Source organism: Lontra canadensis, unplaced genomic scaffold, assembly GCF_010015895.1.
Source record: "Lontra canadensis isolate GAN:19392208 unplaced genomic scaffold, GSC_riverotter_1.0 scaffold111, whole genome shotgun sequence".
Taxonomy (NCBI): Eukaryota; Metazoa; Chordata; class Mammalia; order Carnivora; family Mustelidae; genus Lontra; species Lontra canadensis.
The window spans coordinates 371,861-389,203 of record NW_022631105.1 but is presented as its reverse complement, the minus strand read 5'-3'; the positions used below and the strand labels follow the sequence as shown (position 1 = coordinate 389,203).

Below are 17,343 nucleotides of genomic sequence, written 5' to 3'. Positions count from 1 at the left end.
TTCTTTAGAGACATAAATATCCGAGCAGCAGGATCTGCATGTTGTTCTGACTGCTAAAACCATGAAAGCCAGACTGAGCCTTCACTGTGGCATCCATTAACTGATTCACTCACAGGTTTATTTAATAAATGTGTATGAAATCCTCCCTCAGTGCCAGAATAAGAGAATACAGTTTCTATCCTCAGGAAGCTCGTTATCAGACTAGTGGACAGTCCCAGGGTACAGCTGAGCTGAAGACACAGTCGGGGTGGGCTTCCTTTTATCCCACTGAGGACAACAGTGCTCACAGTCGTGCCTGGTATTTTAGAGATGCAGGTTTTCCCATCGGATCCTCGGAGGGAGTCAATGCTTCTTTTGAAAGTAAAGGTAGTCAGTGCCATCCCTGTACAAGGACTACGTTCATACCCTTCAGAAACTCAAAGACAACACTATAAGACACAATGATCCTTCGTCAAGGTAAGAAACAAAACTATGGACTGGGTCTGTCAGTGGACGCACGTTAGCGGCTGCCCTTCCACAGCTGTGTTACGAGGCCTCACAGGGATGCAGGAAGCCATGAGCAGGCTCACAAAGAATGAGGACAAGAATGAAACGAAACCACCTTTATCTGCCAGGTGTGGTACCGGGCAGATTGTCAGTTCATCTTTTTCCAATTATTTTTTCTTGTGGTAAAATATAAAGAACGTAAAGTGGACCATCTGGCTTATCTCTAAGTGTGTAGTTCAGTAGCATCAAGCACATTCACCTTGTGTGACCAGCGCCACCATCATCTTCAGGACTCGTCCATCTTACAAAACCGAAACTCTGTCCCCAGGGAACCACTTACCATTTCCCCTCCCCCAGGCCCTGGAGCCCAGCATTCCAATTTCTTTCTCCAGCGTCTGAGCACTCGAAGGACCTTGTGTAAGTGGGGTCAGACAGTGTTTGTCGCGTTGCGAGAGGCTCACCTCCCTCAGCATAACATCCTTATGGTTTATCCACATTGTGGCATGGGTCAGAATTTCCTTTTTGTTTTTTTTAAAGGTGACTAGAATTCTTGCATGTCCAGACCACATTTTCCTTACCCGTTCTTTGCTGATGAACATCCGGGCTGCTTCCACATTTCAGCTACCGTGAACTGCTACGAATGTAGGTATACAGGCAACTCTTTGAAACCTTATTTTCAGTTCTTTCGGTTATGGACCCAGAAGTGGAATTGCTGGGTCTTTATTAGTTGTTTAACTTTTTGAGGAACAACAGCAGCCGAACCGTTGTATACTCTCATCAACAGCGCACAAGGGGTCCAGTTTCTCCACATCCATGCCAACACCTGCTGCCTTCTACTGTCTGCCAGCAGCCATCCTACTGGGGCCAGGTGGTCGCTCACTGTTGTGACCTGCGTCTCCCTGATTATCAATAGGGAGCATCCTCTCATGTGTTTGCTGTACATTTGCACAGCTTCTTTGGAAAAATGTCTATTCAGGACCTTTTGTCGATTTCTGAACCGGGCTGTATGTTCTTGCTGAGTTTTAGGGGTTTCTTACACTTTCAGATATTAAGTGCTCGCTGGACATGTGATTACACAGACTGTGCTGCTTCCACGGATTGCTTTGAGTGCTGACATGCAATAATATTAAGTCTTCCAAATGAAGAACACGGGATGCCTTCCATCTCCTGTATTTCTCTCAGCATTTTTTTTTTTTAAAGATTTTATTTATTTATTTGTCAGAGAGAGAGGAGCTAGAGCAAGCACAGGCAGACAGAGTGGCAGGCAGAGGCAGAGGGAGAAGCAGGCTCCCTGCCAAGCAAGGAGCCCAATGTGGGACTCGATCCCAGGACGCTGGGATCATGACCTGAGCTGAAGGCAGCTGCTTAACCAACTGAGCCACCCAGGCATCCCTCAGCAGTGTTTTATAGTTTCTTTGTACACGTCTTTCACCTTCTTGGCTAATTCCTAAGAGTTTTATTCTTTCTGATTCTATTGTAAATGAGATTTTCTTGATTTCATTTTTGGAATGTGCACAGTTAGTGCACAGAACATAACTGATCTTGTATGTGCTGACTTTATATTCTGCTGCTTTGCCGAACTTATTAGTTCTACGAGGTTTTTCTGTGGAATCCTTAAGGTTTTGTACATATAAGATCATACCACATATGAATAGAGACAATTCTACTTCCTCCTTTCAACCTGGATGCCTTGTCTTTTTATCCCTACCGAGCGGCTCGGGCTAGGACTTCCAATGCCATGTTAAATGGAAGTGGTCAACGTGGACATGCCTGCTCCTAATCTTGGAAGAAAAGTTTAGTCTCGCACCACTGAGTATGATGTCTACTGGGGGTTTCTCACATATACCTTTTTACTTTTTTAATTTATTTAAGTAATCACTACACCCAGATTGGGGCTTCAACTCATGACCCGGAGATCAAGAGTCGCACACTCTTCTGACTGAGCCTGCCAGGCGCCCTCACATATGCCTTTTATTATGCTGAAGTAGTTTTCTTCTGTTCCCAGTTTGCTGACGGTTTTTATCATGGAAAAATAATTAATTCTGTCAAATGCATTTTCTACATCAACTGAAATGATCATGTGTTTTTTTTCCCCCTTCTGTTCTGTTAACATGGTGAGGATTCATTTGTATATGTTGAAGGATCCTTGCATTCTAGGAGTAAATCGCACTTAGTCATGGTGTATAGTTCTTTTAATATGTTGCTGAATTCAGTTTGCGACTATTTTGATAAGGATTTTGGCATCAGTGTTCATAATGGGTGTGGGTCTGCAGTTTTCTTGCAGGGTCTTTGATATTTTTAATTTAACATGCTTATGACTGGCAATTATCTAGGCTATCAGGAATTAAGACACAGAAAATCAATAAATTTGGGTCTTCAACAATTTAGTCAAATTCTACCACACATCAGGTAAGAAGTATCCTCCTTATATCTTCCACTTTATGGGTACAGCTGAATGACGTTATAGGCCATTAACTATGACATAAATTAAACACACACACACACACAAACTTACCTAATCTGAAGGTCTAAAATTATTTGCCTTTTGTCCACATTTTCAGTGTATACCTTAACACCATTGATCCTGAGGGGCTGAAACAAGAGGCAGCTTATTTTAAAATTCTTATTTAAAAAATAAAACCCACCCTTCCAATGCAGCACAGAGACGAGAACAGGCCTAGCACCAGGCCACAGGAACTGAACTTCTGCTTCAGTGCAGTCGCTGTTTCGCTTTGGGCGCGTCCGTAGGCCTCCACTCTCCAGTGTCCTATCTGGGAAGTGTGGATACTAAGTGGCATCCATCTAATGAGGTTACTATGAAATCAAAGGACAGGAGGAGCGTGTCTGATGCGCAGTGAGTGCTTAAAGGCCCAACCCCGTGGCCCTGTTTCTTCCAATTTACTTCGATCCTTTCCCTCTAACTTGTTGTTACATGGTTTGAAACACAACTTCCTTTCTTTTTTTTCTTTATGACTTGTGATTTTTCATTTCTTAAAATTTTCACAAAAATGGGGCTTTTCAGTGACTAAAAATTACTAGCTGTAGGTATAATTCTAATCTAATCTTAACTTAACCTGATACATGATAGAGACATGATTGTAAAAGGAAAAGGCAGATTATAATAACTGTCATGTTTCAAGGACCCAGCTGTAACACCATTTCAAAACTTCCCATTTTATCACTTTGAGACTGCTTCTAGGAAAGTTCTCAACCTCACCTTTGAGCATCAAATACTCAGTGGAAGGGACTCCTGACCTTTGGAGAACTATAGCTCACTGTGAGTTTACGTGCCCCAACATCTTACCCCTCAACTGGCTGTAGGATTAAACTCTAAGTCTTTGTGGTGGCGGGGGGCGTGCCTGGGTGGATCAGTTGGTTAAGTATCTGCCTTTAGGTCAGGTCATGATCCTGGGGTCTTGGAACCCAGCCCTACCTCGGGCTCCTTGCTCAGCAGGGAGCCTGCTTCTCCCTCTGCCTACTGCTCCCCCTGCTTGTGCTCTCTCTTACAAATAAATAAAATCTTAAAAGCAAAACAAAACTCTAAGTCTTTGAGCATCTCCATCTTCCACTATCTACGATCTTCCACTATCTACTACCTACTATCCTAGCTTCCTGGCGTTTTCTCTGATGATACTGGCTTAGACATGCACAGACTATGAATCACAGAGAATACCGTTCAAATCACTGTGTTGATGAGTGAGAATGGGATAGAGGTAGCTTAGGACCTTTAGTTTAAATGTTTGCATTAGACAATATTCCCTTCCTCCACTGAACATGACATCTGACGTTAGGAGAAGCAGCAAGGCCAAGCCCACTCCAGGTGACTGGGCTTTCGCCAACACAGGACAAACACTTAAAGGCAAGAGAACTCAGCTGACTGAGAGACGCAGCCAGCACATCGGGTGCGTACAAAGAACTGTGCTTGGGGCTCTGCACCTTCCTCTAGCCTGTTCCTTCCTCAGATGGCCTGAGATCACCTGTGCTTGTGAGACGGTGGTGCAGTGCGTGACGTCAAGCCACTTCTACCAAGTCAGCGCGGCTCTAAATATTGTTCCTGTTCTCCAAGGACGATCTTAGTATCAAACGTGAAGAGCATTAATACCAAGTGAACATAATTCCCGCTGAAATAAACCCAGCTGCGGTTACAATTCTAATCTCCGCAAACACAAGCATATCATCTTACATTAAGGGACCGCAAACCTTGGCCTGCAGGTTCAACTTGGCCTTTGGCTAAGAAAGGTTTTACCATTTTTAAACGATTATAAAAGAAATGGGGGTGGGACAGAGAAGAATAAGCCTCAAAGACTTTATGGGCTGTCAAGGACTGAAATATGTAGCAATGCCTTTTTACAGAAAAAGTGTCCGACCTCTGCTTCATGATCACACAGCGTTCTACCTTGTACTGTGTTTTCCTATTTGTTGCTATCATTTTAGGTCAGAGAAGGTCAAGTACACCTGAAAGGAAAGTGGACAAAGGCGTCCCGTGCAGGCCCTTATGTGCTTGAACAACAGGATGATCAGACCCCAGGCTTCTAACATATCTGGAAACCTCATAGCCAAGAGGAAAAATGACTAAGTACAACACATGTGTGCGCAGTGGAGACCCTGGGCTTTGCGTAACTGTAGATAAGATGGAGCATTCTGGGAGTACAGGATGGGAATGAGCCTGCGGGTGCAGACCCAACAGCGACCAAGTCAGACACCCCTTGGCCACATTATGGAAACCTGCTGGTCTGAAGCAAGGACATGTGAACTGCAGCAGCCAGGGAAGGTGTGTTGCGTTGTCCTACTGTGCGTGTGCACAAAATGTGTGTCAGCTGTGTAGGTGTATTTAAATTACTACTGAATTCTGAATTTTCATAAGGCAGACAAAACAGTGCTACCCTGGAAAGTAACACAGTGTTATATGCCAGTTATAACTCAATTAAAAACAATGTTACCCCGAACTGTTGCTAATCACTGTAAACAGGGACTTAGAAAAAGAAGCCATGATCGACTAATTTTATGCTGTCTTGAGGCTTTCACTACAAGGAATATTAGGAATTAGATGTATTTATTTGTGTATGATTCTAATAACAAAATCTATCTTTCCCTTCATTTACATAATTAATATAATTCTGTAAGCCTGGCACTGGAGTCCTGAATTATTATATTCACACATCTTGAGGGGTAAACACCTTTAAGTTTGTTGTCAGTCACTAAACTTTCAGTATGAATTCACATATCAAACCCCAACTAGACAGACTGGGAAAAACCGTACAAAGGAAAATCTCGACAGAAGGACGCAGGCGTAGAAAGACAGGCTGGGAACTGAAAGAAACCGACCAAGGAAACCGAACGGCCGAAGACCACAGGCGAGAATGAGTGTAACACACCAGGGGACAGACAAGGGGAGGGTGATCCCAGGAGGCAGAACTGGGACCAGCTGCAGACACAGCCTGCTAGACCTCACCCAGCAGCCATTTTTTCTCTAGAAAGTAACTTGAAGTCGTTTCATATATTTTTTTTAAAGTTTTCACACCAATTTTACCATGTGCACAAATGAAACATAAGAAGAAACTGACCTGCTGACCCACGTCAACTTTAGTGAAACTGAAAGTGCTGAGGTGGGCGTGTGCCCCCCGCACGGCCGGCTCCACAGTTTCTCGAAACAATTTCTCTATAAACTGGCAAACGAAAGGCCACATATGTTTTACAGTCTGTAGAGAAGAAAGAACTCATGTCAAACAAAATGCTCTAATACACAGTAACGTATTACGCACCAACACGGGATACTGTACTTACGTCACCATGAAAAATGACACCTTGTAGTTACCAGAATTTTTGAAAATTAAAAGGGGTATGCGTCTCATTTGTTATGCAAAATGAACACGATCTGAATTTCAAAAATGTGCTACAACAATAAACTACAGGTTAACTGACATGTTGCAGAAATTATTCTGGTTAAGCATTCCATTTAAGCCTGTCAGCACATTTAAAGTTGCTTAGGGAAAAAAATCAGAAAACTCCGTGGTTTCGGTTTGTTTCTAAAAACCTAAAACTGTCTAGATCTTAATAAACATTAATGAGCCTTCTTTAATGATGGACTAATTCTGGTGCTGTAAGGCAATCATGAATCTGTAAGGATATATAAAATATGGGGGGAAACATCTACTTCAAAGTATATGATCTTAAAAGAATAAATAACTTTAAAAAGGATTATTCATCTGTTACTAGGTTTCTTGGGAATTATCTCCCTTTTCATAATATTTTCAAAAATTCTGCTTATAATTATAAAATAGACTTGAGCACTAGCCAATGAGTGAAGTAGACACAGGGCCAAATACACAACTACGAAAATACCAATTTTTTCATGTTAAAGACACAGTTTTCACCTTCTAAAAAGTAACGTATCAGTTATGACTCTCTTTTTTTGATAGCAGGAGCCAGTCCACTAAGTCCAAATGAGTTCACATACTGTCAACATGCAAATTCCCAAAAATGGAAAGATGGCATCTCATTCTCTCACTCCCACTGATAATGTGGTATTTAGTATATTCTACTCTTACCTTATTTAGCCATTCTGCTCTTTCAGTGTCTGGAAAATGAACCTAAGAGAAAAACATACACATGACTGACGGACCCCCAGCAACTGTACACAAAATGTCACACAGGCTGTTTAATACGCGTACCGTACGCATACTGTTTCCCTAAACGCTTCCTGACAACGCTGGCTCTGAAGCTTTGCACAAGGGCTTCTGAGGAGACTGAAATGTGTGCCCTCTGGCTCTTTAGGCCCCAACAACACTTTGAGGCAGGAAAGCCTAGTGACAACCAACAAGACAGTCCCTTCTCTGTATCTCTCAGGACCGGAGGGAAGCTCGCTGGCATCGGGGATTTGGGGAAGAGTACTCCGCTGAAGGCTAAAGCTGTTTTGGGTGGGGAGTTCTCTGAGGAATGCTAGGTACTCCCTCAATGGCAGGCCACACTAATGTTCTGAAAAGCACATTCTTGGTTTAGATGTACAATGGGTCACAGGCAGTTCCCTAAGGGCGACTGAGATGTGGTCTGGGAACTGTTCTGATTTCTGCAACTGCCACCCTCACTTTCCTCAGTAACACAGGAACGAAAGCCAGTGAAAGACAAGCCCCTGGCCCCACGTTCCAGCTGAGAGGAGCTGGTCGGGGGATATCACGGTGGCGGGGGGCAGGGGAGCTCCCGAGAAGACGGTTCGCTAAGAACCAAGTCCACCTCTCCAGCTTGGCCCTGAGGAACACATGGGCAGCAGCAGCTGGTTCCCGGCCAGAGGCCCCTGTCCCGGCACCCTGTGTCAGCCCCACTGCTCCAGGAGAGGGGCCACAGCAGGTCCCTCCTGCTGCTCTGTGACCTGGCTGGCCCACTCCTTCACATCACAGGTGCAATATGCCTGAACCCTGAGCGTGGGCTGGAGGGAACCGGAATGTTTTCTAAGTCAGCCAGCTCAGATGCATTCTTGGACAAAAGCAAAGGGACGGCAACCTTCCAGAATTAAGGAAAAGGCGTAAGAGCTGGGAAGGATAATACTCAAGAAGGCAAAGACTGTGGACGAGAACGGCTAACAGACACTGCTTAGGTTCAGAGGGCTTGTTGCTGTGGAGAGGCCTGTTGGGCCCGACTGGAACTGGACTTCCAGCCAAGAACTCGAGACATCCGGGGGCCCGTGGGACTGGCCGGACGGGGACGCGGAATGAAGCACGCGCAGTGGCCCTGCGGGCTGGGTCCTGCTGTTCCTTCCCATGCAGTGAAGCAGCCAGTACCCCATGTCCCGTCAGGAATGCGGCGGGGGCCGCCCCAGGGTACCAGGTCTTCGAAAGCAGGTGCTCGGCTGTGCTCCCAGGAGCAACTGATCGTGAGGCCGTCTCCCCACCGCCCGTGCCCCTCTGTATCCGACCGGCCCCAGTGGCCAAGGAAGGACCAAAAGCACAAGCCGAGCACCTATTCGGAGACAAGTCAGAACTTCACCGTAGGTGTGTTTCTGCTGTCACTTCAGAGTCAACAACGGGGTCGGTGACTCTCGCAGGCTTGCCTTTTCTGGTGATGCCATGACTGCGGACACTCCCTTACCTGGGAGGCCTTGCCCGGCTTCCCAGCCACATGGCATCTAGCTCTAGAACGCGAGGACACAGGAGCCACACTTCGTTACCTCACTCAGGGCCACAGACTCCTATGCGGGTCTCAAACGGGAGATCAAAGACCTGCTCAAATCACATTTTCTCTGACTCACCTCCCCCCAAATCTTGTCTTTACCACGGTCCTGTGGAATCCAACCAAACAATTATGGTTTCTTTGCATAGAAATGCAGTCTTGATTTACTGGTTACCTTTTTCTTAACCTCCCCTCTCTGCCAGCTCTCCCTTACAGTCAGCTCACCACAGACCACTACCCAAACCTCCCACCATGACAGTCTCTCCTCAGCCACACGGCTCTCACACTCAGGTTCTCTCCAGAAACCTGCCTCTGTCACACACCACTCTGCTGAGGCTCCCCAGCGGCTCCCGCTCGCCCAGTGCACTATCCACTTGTGCGACGGAATGAACTGTCCCTAGAGACATGCTCTCAAGACACGCGACTCAGAGTGGACAGAACGCTCAACGCACAGCCTCGTAACGGGACGCCCGAGTCTTCGTGCGCTCCGCTTTCTCAGAGACACCTGGGTTTGCGACTACTTAGACTATTGCTGCAATTGCCATGAATTCTTTGGGATCTACTCCAATGTAAGATGGCGTGTGAAGTGTGAAAACTTAATACAGTATTGGACTTAGATGAAAATTCTGTATCATTCCACACCGAATAAAAATAGCAACTATTCACATCAAGATAATCCTTAGGATCACGTGGGGTTCCAGGCAACAGCGAGAACGCACGATGCCAGGATGTCAGCGAGAGGGGCCCCCACCGGTGGCCCATGGCTTCAGTTCTAGCAATCTTGAACCGCTGGTCTGCTTCAAAAAGAAATATTCTCAATGTCAAGTGTCCTTTAATAAAATTATAGCAAGATGAGTTTAACCTGTTTTCAGTTCTTGGCTCCTAAATATTATGAAGTGACAGTATATGTTCATTTAAACCTTCTCCCCAGTAAACAACTGCAGTGCCATCTGAGGAAACAAGGACTTTACCGGCTGTGATACCACAAATCCTCACACGAGGCACACGGGCATCAGAATGCCCGCCCTCCTGAGAACACGGTAGGGTATGGGGGGTCTGGCAGGCACCAGCACCTCTACAGACGGCTATCTCACGTTCCCCAGGGACCGACAGAAGACAGGACAGACAGGTCTTGCCAAACACACCTGGGCCAGATGAGCTGCATATTTCGCCAGGGAGCAGGGGGTAAGCGGTCTGTTCCCTTTCACTAACTGGTAGATAGTCACTGATTAACCCCACATACTTCAGAGAAAGTGCTTCTCTGTAGTTTAGGTGCAAAAGGTTTTCCTTCTACTACTGAGGGGTAAAATGTGTCGAGAGCAGTTTTCACTTTTTTTTCCCTCCTAGTTCCTTTGAAGAACTGAATTTTTGCTAAATTTTAAAAGCCATAACCAGGCATCCTAAGTATGACGCCTCACAGAGAAAAAGCTTTGACTAATCTAGATTTTCTACCCACTTCAAATTTAAGGCCTTCTCAAAGATTAGGTTACTCTCTGGGAGTCCATACACACAAAGTTGTATGTATACAAATTCAGAGACAAATCATCAGATTTTCACAAAGTCCACAAAACCAAGAAGGTTAAGGTCACATAATGAGGTGATCGATAAGGCTGAGTTCCTTTCAAAGCCTTTCATACAAAAGATTCAGAGGAGCAGAAGGTGAGGGAAGGCAGATGCTGAAGACCCCATCCTTGGATGGCTGAGGAACAGGTAACAAAATCTCCCTGCAGCTGGGTTCCTGAAAGACGAGTGAGTCTCCAAACCCATGTGTACCTCTGTCGACATAAAAAAGTAACTGGTAACTGCCAGGTGGGATTATGCACTGCTTTCTGTGTGGCGGGTTCTGTGGTAAGCTATCAACAGACATTATCTGAGCTCATTTTTTTCTTTGTGTGGATAAAAGACCTTGACTTTTAATAAGGGAGACAACAGTGTGCACACCCCCGAACAGCGACCCACGCCCTCTGTACCCAGGCGTTTGGTGCAGAGGTACACGTATGTCAACACAGCTTTGTAAATCATATTCCCTCCTCCTCATCTTCGTCTTCAAAGCAGAAAGGAATTATCTGTGAGGCCATGAAACTTTCCATCTCCCAAGTCACAAATATGGACCCTGCGTTCATTTTCTCTCCCGCACCGCACCTGAATTATTTCAAACTATCCACTCAGTTGAGCAAACCCGAAATTTCAGAGTCACCAGGATCACTGCCTCTCCTTCACTCCCCAACCCTGGTCAGCTCTTCCTTCTTAAACCTCTATCTGAGCTAATTCTCAACAACAAATCTACAAACAGGAACCATTAATGTCCCGAATTTACAGAATAGCTACTAAGTGACAGAGTGGGGAGGAAAAATCAGGTTTGTCTGCTCCTGCTGTTGGCCACTCTGCTACTGAGGGACCAAAAAAGTGCTGTGGAGACAGTCAATCCACAGAACCCGTCAAGTTCTCAGTAGGACAGACTCCCATGAGAGAGTAAAGCTTATAACTCAGGTTATACGCCTCCGATTATATGAAGCGTTAAGTCAGAAGTGGAAAATTTTGCATTTAATAGTGATCTATTTATCTAGACTCTAAGGTCAAATAAAGTACAAGTCCTGAAACAGCTCATAGCAAAGTTCGGCAAGCACAATAGCAATTCACAATAAAGCACAATTACCAAACCCAGCATTTCACCCAAGACTAAGAAGAACGCAATTTGAAGACTGGTTTTACTTAACATATGCAGGAAAAGGGCTATATTTAAGGAGTGATGATAAAATTCCACATATATTCACCCTGTGACCCAGCAATCCCATTTCTAACTAACTGATTAAATATAATAAAGTGAATTCTGCAAAACATGTTCCAAAATGAAAACATGTACCTTCTCTAACTTTATCTGGTTTCTCCAAGTTCCCTGGTATTTTCCAAATTACGTCTGCCAGTATGCTAGCAAATTCCTACTCATCCTGTCATAAAGACAGAGTAAGCCAGTAAAGCTACTGTTTCTGTCCCACAAAACACACACTAGCCCCACAAATCGCCTACAGAATTTACATGTATGTAACCCTAAGGCTTCGCGCTCACCGTCACGCAGAACAGAAACACGGTTTGACTGGTGCGTGTTCTGGTTTTGTGAATGTATTTCTGTCACCGCGCTACTCCTTAATCTACCGCACGTGTGGAAATTGTTCTTGTGCAAGAACAGACTGAAGCAGCCATTCTGTGAGCGGCCACTTCTGCTCTGTCCGCAGACACAGACTCAGACACGCACCTGTCCTTGGGAAGCTCAGAGCTGGTGGAGGGGGCTGGTGCGAAAGGTGTGACACGGGTCTATGAAGGAAGACCTGGGGCCCTGGGGAGGATCTGATGCTGCCTGGAAGAGTCCGTAAGAAACTTGGGAAGAACACAGTGCGTGAGAGGGTCTGGAAAAATTAGTTGGGGTTTGCTATGCAAGGAAGAGACTATTCCAAGCAAAACTAACGGCACATGCAATTTATGCCGGCTGGATTTGGAGACGGGGGGCGGGGGGGACGGTGAGTGCTGAAATGGAAAAATCAGGTCAAGACCCGCCTGAAATGTCTTCTATGCCATGCAAAGGAGTGCTGACTTTATTCTACAGGCAACGGGTCACAATGCTGGGGTGTTCGGTTAAAAAAACGATGGAAGATCAGCACTCTAGGAAAACCTTCTGCAGTACCCCTGACCTATTCTGAAACAACTGGAAAAAGGAAGGTGGAAAAACCACCTGCACCATAAACCAGCAACACCAGCGAACCGGCTGGCAATGAAGGTCAAGCCTTGTCCTCGTAGCAGAACGCCACAGCACTCAGCAATTCCAAGGGTTCTGATGTGTAAGGGGTTATTTCAAGGTGCCAAAGAAAAATATATCAAAATCGAAGAAGGAAATCTGTTACTAAATTTTAATTCTGTTTACTAAGTCAAAAAATCTGCTTCTCACTAATACATATTCATAAACATTTGCTTATGTTCCACCAAACAGAATTTAAAGTAGCAAAAACATCGAACATAAAAACTGGGATATACAGAGGAAATAGAAAACACATTCCTAAATCACAGAAGAGTCCACGAACACATATCATTTGGTTTCAAATCTTATCTTTGAACTTAAAAAAAAAAAGAGCACAAAACCACTTAAATCTTCTTTATAAGTCCAATTAAGAAAACAAGTTTTCATATTTATTATTTATATTTTCTCTACCAACTAAAAAGAACCATTGTATGATTACTTACATTTTCATTATATTTAAAAGTCGACACTACACAAGAAATCTCTTTTTAATCTTATCTTTAAAAAAGAACAAAGGCATATTTTGGATTCTAATATGATGTTGATATTATTATTAAAGTTATTTTGCTTAAAAAAAAATTAAACTAAATACACGAAGACAGAACATTAATTGTATGCCAGGAACACACAGTCTCTTGTTTAATCCTCACAACACTTTGAACAACGAGTGGCCCCATCTAACAGGTCATGAAGCAGACTCACAGAGCAAGACTAATTTGTTCAAGAACACGAGGGAGCAAGCTGGAGGGAGGAGACCCAGAATTGAGGGTTCCAATGCCCTCCCTGTTAAACCTGCTGAAATACAAGGGGTTCTGCAAGCTGGAGCACAGCCAAACTTTTCTAATCATTTTCCCCATTTCTGAACATTAAAAATAATGTGGGCTAATGCTTAAAACTGAAGTTAAATAAAAGAGCTGTGTTTCTTCTTCCAGCAGCACCCCCTTGAAGGCAACGTGAACACTCAGCACTTGTGTGGGCCCCAGAGAGCACCCGCCACCACAGAAGTGCACCGAGTGTGGGGAGCCCGTTTACAGTCAATCCCTCTGGTACCGCTGTTTTGAGTGTGCCTTTGGAACGTGGGAGAGGTCCCAACCAGCTCAAGTCCAAGCAGGTCCTACCTCGGCAGCCAGCCGGCACCAGGGAGTCTCCCACACTCTGGCAAGCCCAAAACATCAACTGTCCTACACCACGCAATGAGTTCTACCAAAGTCAACCAAGAAAAGACCTAAACAGGAGTTGTATTTCCTTAAGAACAAACAAAGCAAGAATAGGATACAGGTTCTAAGAAAACATGAGATGCCTACACTTTATTCATGATGTCACAAAATAAACTGTTTTCAGGAACCCTTTAAACAATCAACACATACCTTTGCCTGAAGTACACAGCAGGTTTATGTAAACAGACCTGAGCTGCATTCAAACAGTTACAAGCTGGGGATATACTAACTAAAAATCTTCACGTTTGGGGCACCTGGGGGGCTCAGTGGGTTAAGCCTCTACCTTCAGCTCAGGTCATGATCCCAGGGTCCTGGGATGGAGCCCCACATCGGGCTCTCTGCTCAGCGGGCAGCCTGCTTCCTCCTCTCTGCCTGCCTCTCTGCCTACTTGTGATCTCTGTCAAATAAATAAATAAATAAAATCTTTTTTAAAAAAAACTTCAAATGTTTAATATTATCTTGTCTGCATACTGATTAATTTTAAAATCAATGCAAATGGAAAAAGACTTGCAAGTTAAAATTACCCAGAAAAATTTTGGTTAACTCACAAATCAACCAAAGGGAGTCCAAGGTTCTGGTGTACAGAAGGACTGTGGAGAACCCAGGATTTGGAACCACTACTGAGGTGGAAGTGTGGGACACCAGTGCATGTGTGTCGGAAACTGTTCTCTCTCTCCTGACCTTGGACCAAGCGGACACCTAAAATTCTCCATGCCCGTGCTTTCTAATCCTGACAAAGATAACCACATATGTACGACCTGCTGAGATAATGTGGAGGGTACCTGGGGACTTCTGCGTGGAACCTGGAGGGAAAAAAAATCACATTTCCTCATATTACATAATTATGATGGGAAAAAGGCATTAGGGGAAGTATTAAATACTGACATTGGACAAACTTCCAAACGAAAGGATTTAAAAAAACTTTACCTGTAAGTCATCAGTATCTTGTAGTGTATATGTTACCTCTTGGTAAACATTATCAGTGAGGAGCTCTGGGCATTCTGACAGATTGGCTGTTGAACATACCAGCGAGAAAATGATGTAGATGAAAATTGGTACCAACATAAATTTCTGCCCTCCAATCTTTTTATATTTAAACTTTTTTATTTATTTCCCAGAAGGGTTACTGTAAACCACCTTTCTTCACAATGCCCAATTTCAATCTGTCCTACTCCCACCTTCCCCAGAGGCTCAGTATGTATGAAAATTGGAAAAAATGGGAGTCAAGAAATCTTAATACAATAATTTCTTCTAAGATACTGGAATGCTTTTTCCTAAAAGCTACTTTTACAAAGGAAGTATTCAAGGTTAAAAACATCAGAGAAGGGTGTTTCTCTCAGAACCCGTCAATCCTCTAATAACATGTTAACAGTGTGGTGAAGTTAGTCACTTGGAGGGTAAAAATAAATTGCACAAAATAACTAGGTGTACCTATTTTTAGGCTACATAAAAGTAGGCAATCAACTAATTCATGCAGTAAATAAAGCAATTAACTTTCTTCAAAATCCCCACAGCTGTACCCTTCTAAGGAGTTCGTGTCCGCTTCATGTGGGCTTTGACTACTTACATCCGCGTGATTTGATAGACCAAAAAGAACACTACATTACGAAGACACTAAGATACAATGACAATGCGAACAACCCACCTGTTTAAAGGTCTTTTCCTACTGGGAAACATTTTCAAAATTCTCTCCTAGGTGCTTTTTACATTAACAAGAAGTTTCACCTGGGAATTTGAGAAGCACTAATATTCCTCCAGTGTTTACCTTAGACCAAAGGTAGTGACCACGATCACTTCTTTATATGCTCACCACAGACCTAACAGGGTAAATTTGCTGCTTTCTTCTGTGGTCTCAGACTCTAACAGTTTGAAATAAGAACTGGCTGCTGACCAAAGAAGGCTGGCTGGAACCCCAGCGGAAAGCCACACGCATGGCAGACCTCAGCTCCACGGTCTTGAGACTCTTCTGGCTCAAGCAGCGGCAGCGGGGGGAGGATTTACAGATACTGCTCCCAGATGTTTAAAGCGTGTCCATCTTCAATAATTCACTACTCCTGTTACATGAATGATCACTACCTATTTCTGCACATCAGGAAACAGTAAATAAAAACTAAAAAGCTAGGATTATCCCAGCACATCTTTTGTGACGAACCAAGCTGTCTGAATCATTTTACCATGAGAGCTTCCGTAACGTCCCACAGTGTATCTGCCACGCTAGACCTGCCATTTGTTGATCTGGTAATTCGGGAGGGGGAGGGAGGCTGAAGTCCCAGCGCCTGCGTGGAATGATGGGAGAATTTAAGCCGGGGCTGATCTCAGTGCCAGAGTCCAGGCAGGGTTACTTCCTAACTTCTACGCAGGAGAACAATTAGACAGCCCTTCATCAAAACCCTGATGTCAAGAGATTCATTTAATGTCTTACATATAAAAGCAAATCCATGGATATTTTTCAAAGACTTAAAGCATATTTTAACAGAATTCTATAGTCATTTAGACATTCTTTCTGCAATCGCTAAAGGGAAGTCATACATGTTATGTGACAAATCTTGATTTAGAGTTGAGGTTCTGGCTTAAATTACATCAATCTTGCAAATTAAAATGAGTCCAAGAATAGCAAACATGTCTTCTCATCTCTTTCGCTAAAACATTAAAGACATTCTGGTTGTTTCTGGTCTTAAATTCAAATCAAATGCTACTATTCTAATTTATATGCTTATGTTTTGACTGAAATGGACCAGAAGATAGATATGTAATTGCAGCGCTAAATTATACACACGTGCTCTATACACCATGTGGAATCCGTCTAGCTTTGTTCTACTGTTGAAGGCAGCAGCAGCAGCAACAACCTTCGGAGTCCACGAAGTCAGGGTCATAATCCCCCGTGGTACAGAACTGACAGGAACAGCACACATCTACACCGGCTCAGAAGTCACTTCAAGTTTCAAATTGTGCTGTGAGTTTTTCATTTTCAAGAAATAGGTTTACATATTTCTAGCAGCTTAATTTTATTCTCTTTCACAGGCCGTATATATTCGAAGCGTTATGAGAATGAAGTCAAAGACATTTACAAAGCCACACTCACTCTACCTGTTTATTCTTTTTATTCCTTTACTGGTAGGCAATGAAGAACAACAGATAATCAGGCACTTGAAAACATTAGGACTTTTTCCTAAATATAATATTTTTACTGGATGTTTGAAACCAAGATTCTGATAAATCTCCCACTTTGCTTGTTTGTCATCAACAGTGATCATGGAATCTAGAAATACCTAAAATCAAAAACCAAAAAACCCAAACCCTCAGTTCTGGTGTTACAGTGATATGGCTCCTTCTATCATTCTTTCTTTTCCATAAGAGACTTAAGGACAGGGAATCTCAGGGAAAAAAAAGTCACAAAAACTTTGATGTATCTCCTGGGGTGTCTGGATGGCTCAATTATTAAGTGTCTACCTTTAGCTCTGGTCATGATCCCAGGGTCCTGGAATCAAGTCCAGAATTGGGCTCTTTGCTCAGCAGAGAGCCTGCTTCTCCCTCTCCTTCCTGCTTGCACTCCCTCTCTCTCCTTCTCTCTCTCTCCAATAAAGAAATAAAATCATAAAGTTTTTTGTATATCTCTTGATCAAATCCTCGACCCTCCCCAATTCTTCCCAGAAAACCCACTCGCTTATCTACTCTAAGTGCATCACT

General features: G+C 43.8%; 1 protein-coding gene across 3 annotated transcripts in view; it reads right to left on the bottom strand.

The window, feature by feature from the left end:
• Positions 1-17,343, bottom strand: part of ESYT2 (extended synaptotagmin 2) — a 76,913-nt gene that overhangs the window by 43,512 nt on the left and 16,058 nt on the right. For all 3 annotated transcript variants that reach the window (XM_032840261.1, XM_032840262.1, XM_032840263.1), the window contains exons 2-4: positions 7,035-7,076; positions 6,051-6,185; positions 3,002-3,078 (exon numbers count right to left, since the gene is read on the bottom strand). In XM_032840261.1, the coding sequence (XP_032696152.1) occupies positions 3,002-3,078; positions 6,051-6,185; positions 7,035-7,076 (254 nt within the window). The remainder of the gene's footprint in view (positions 1-3,001; positions 3,079-6,050; positions 6,186-7,034; positions 7,077-17,343) is intronic.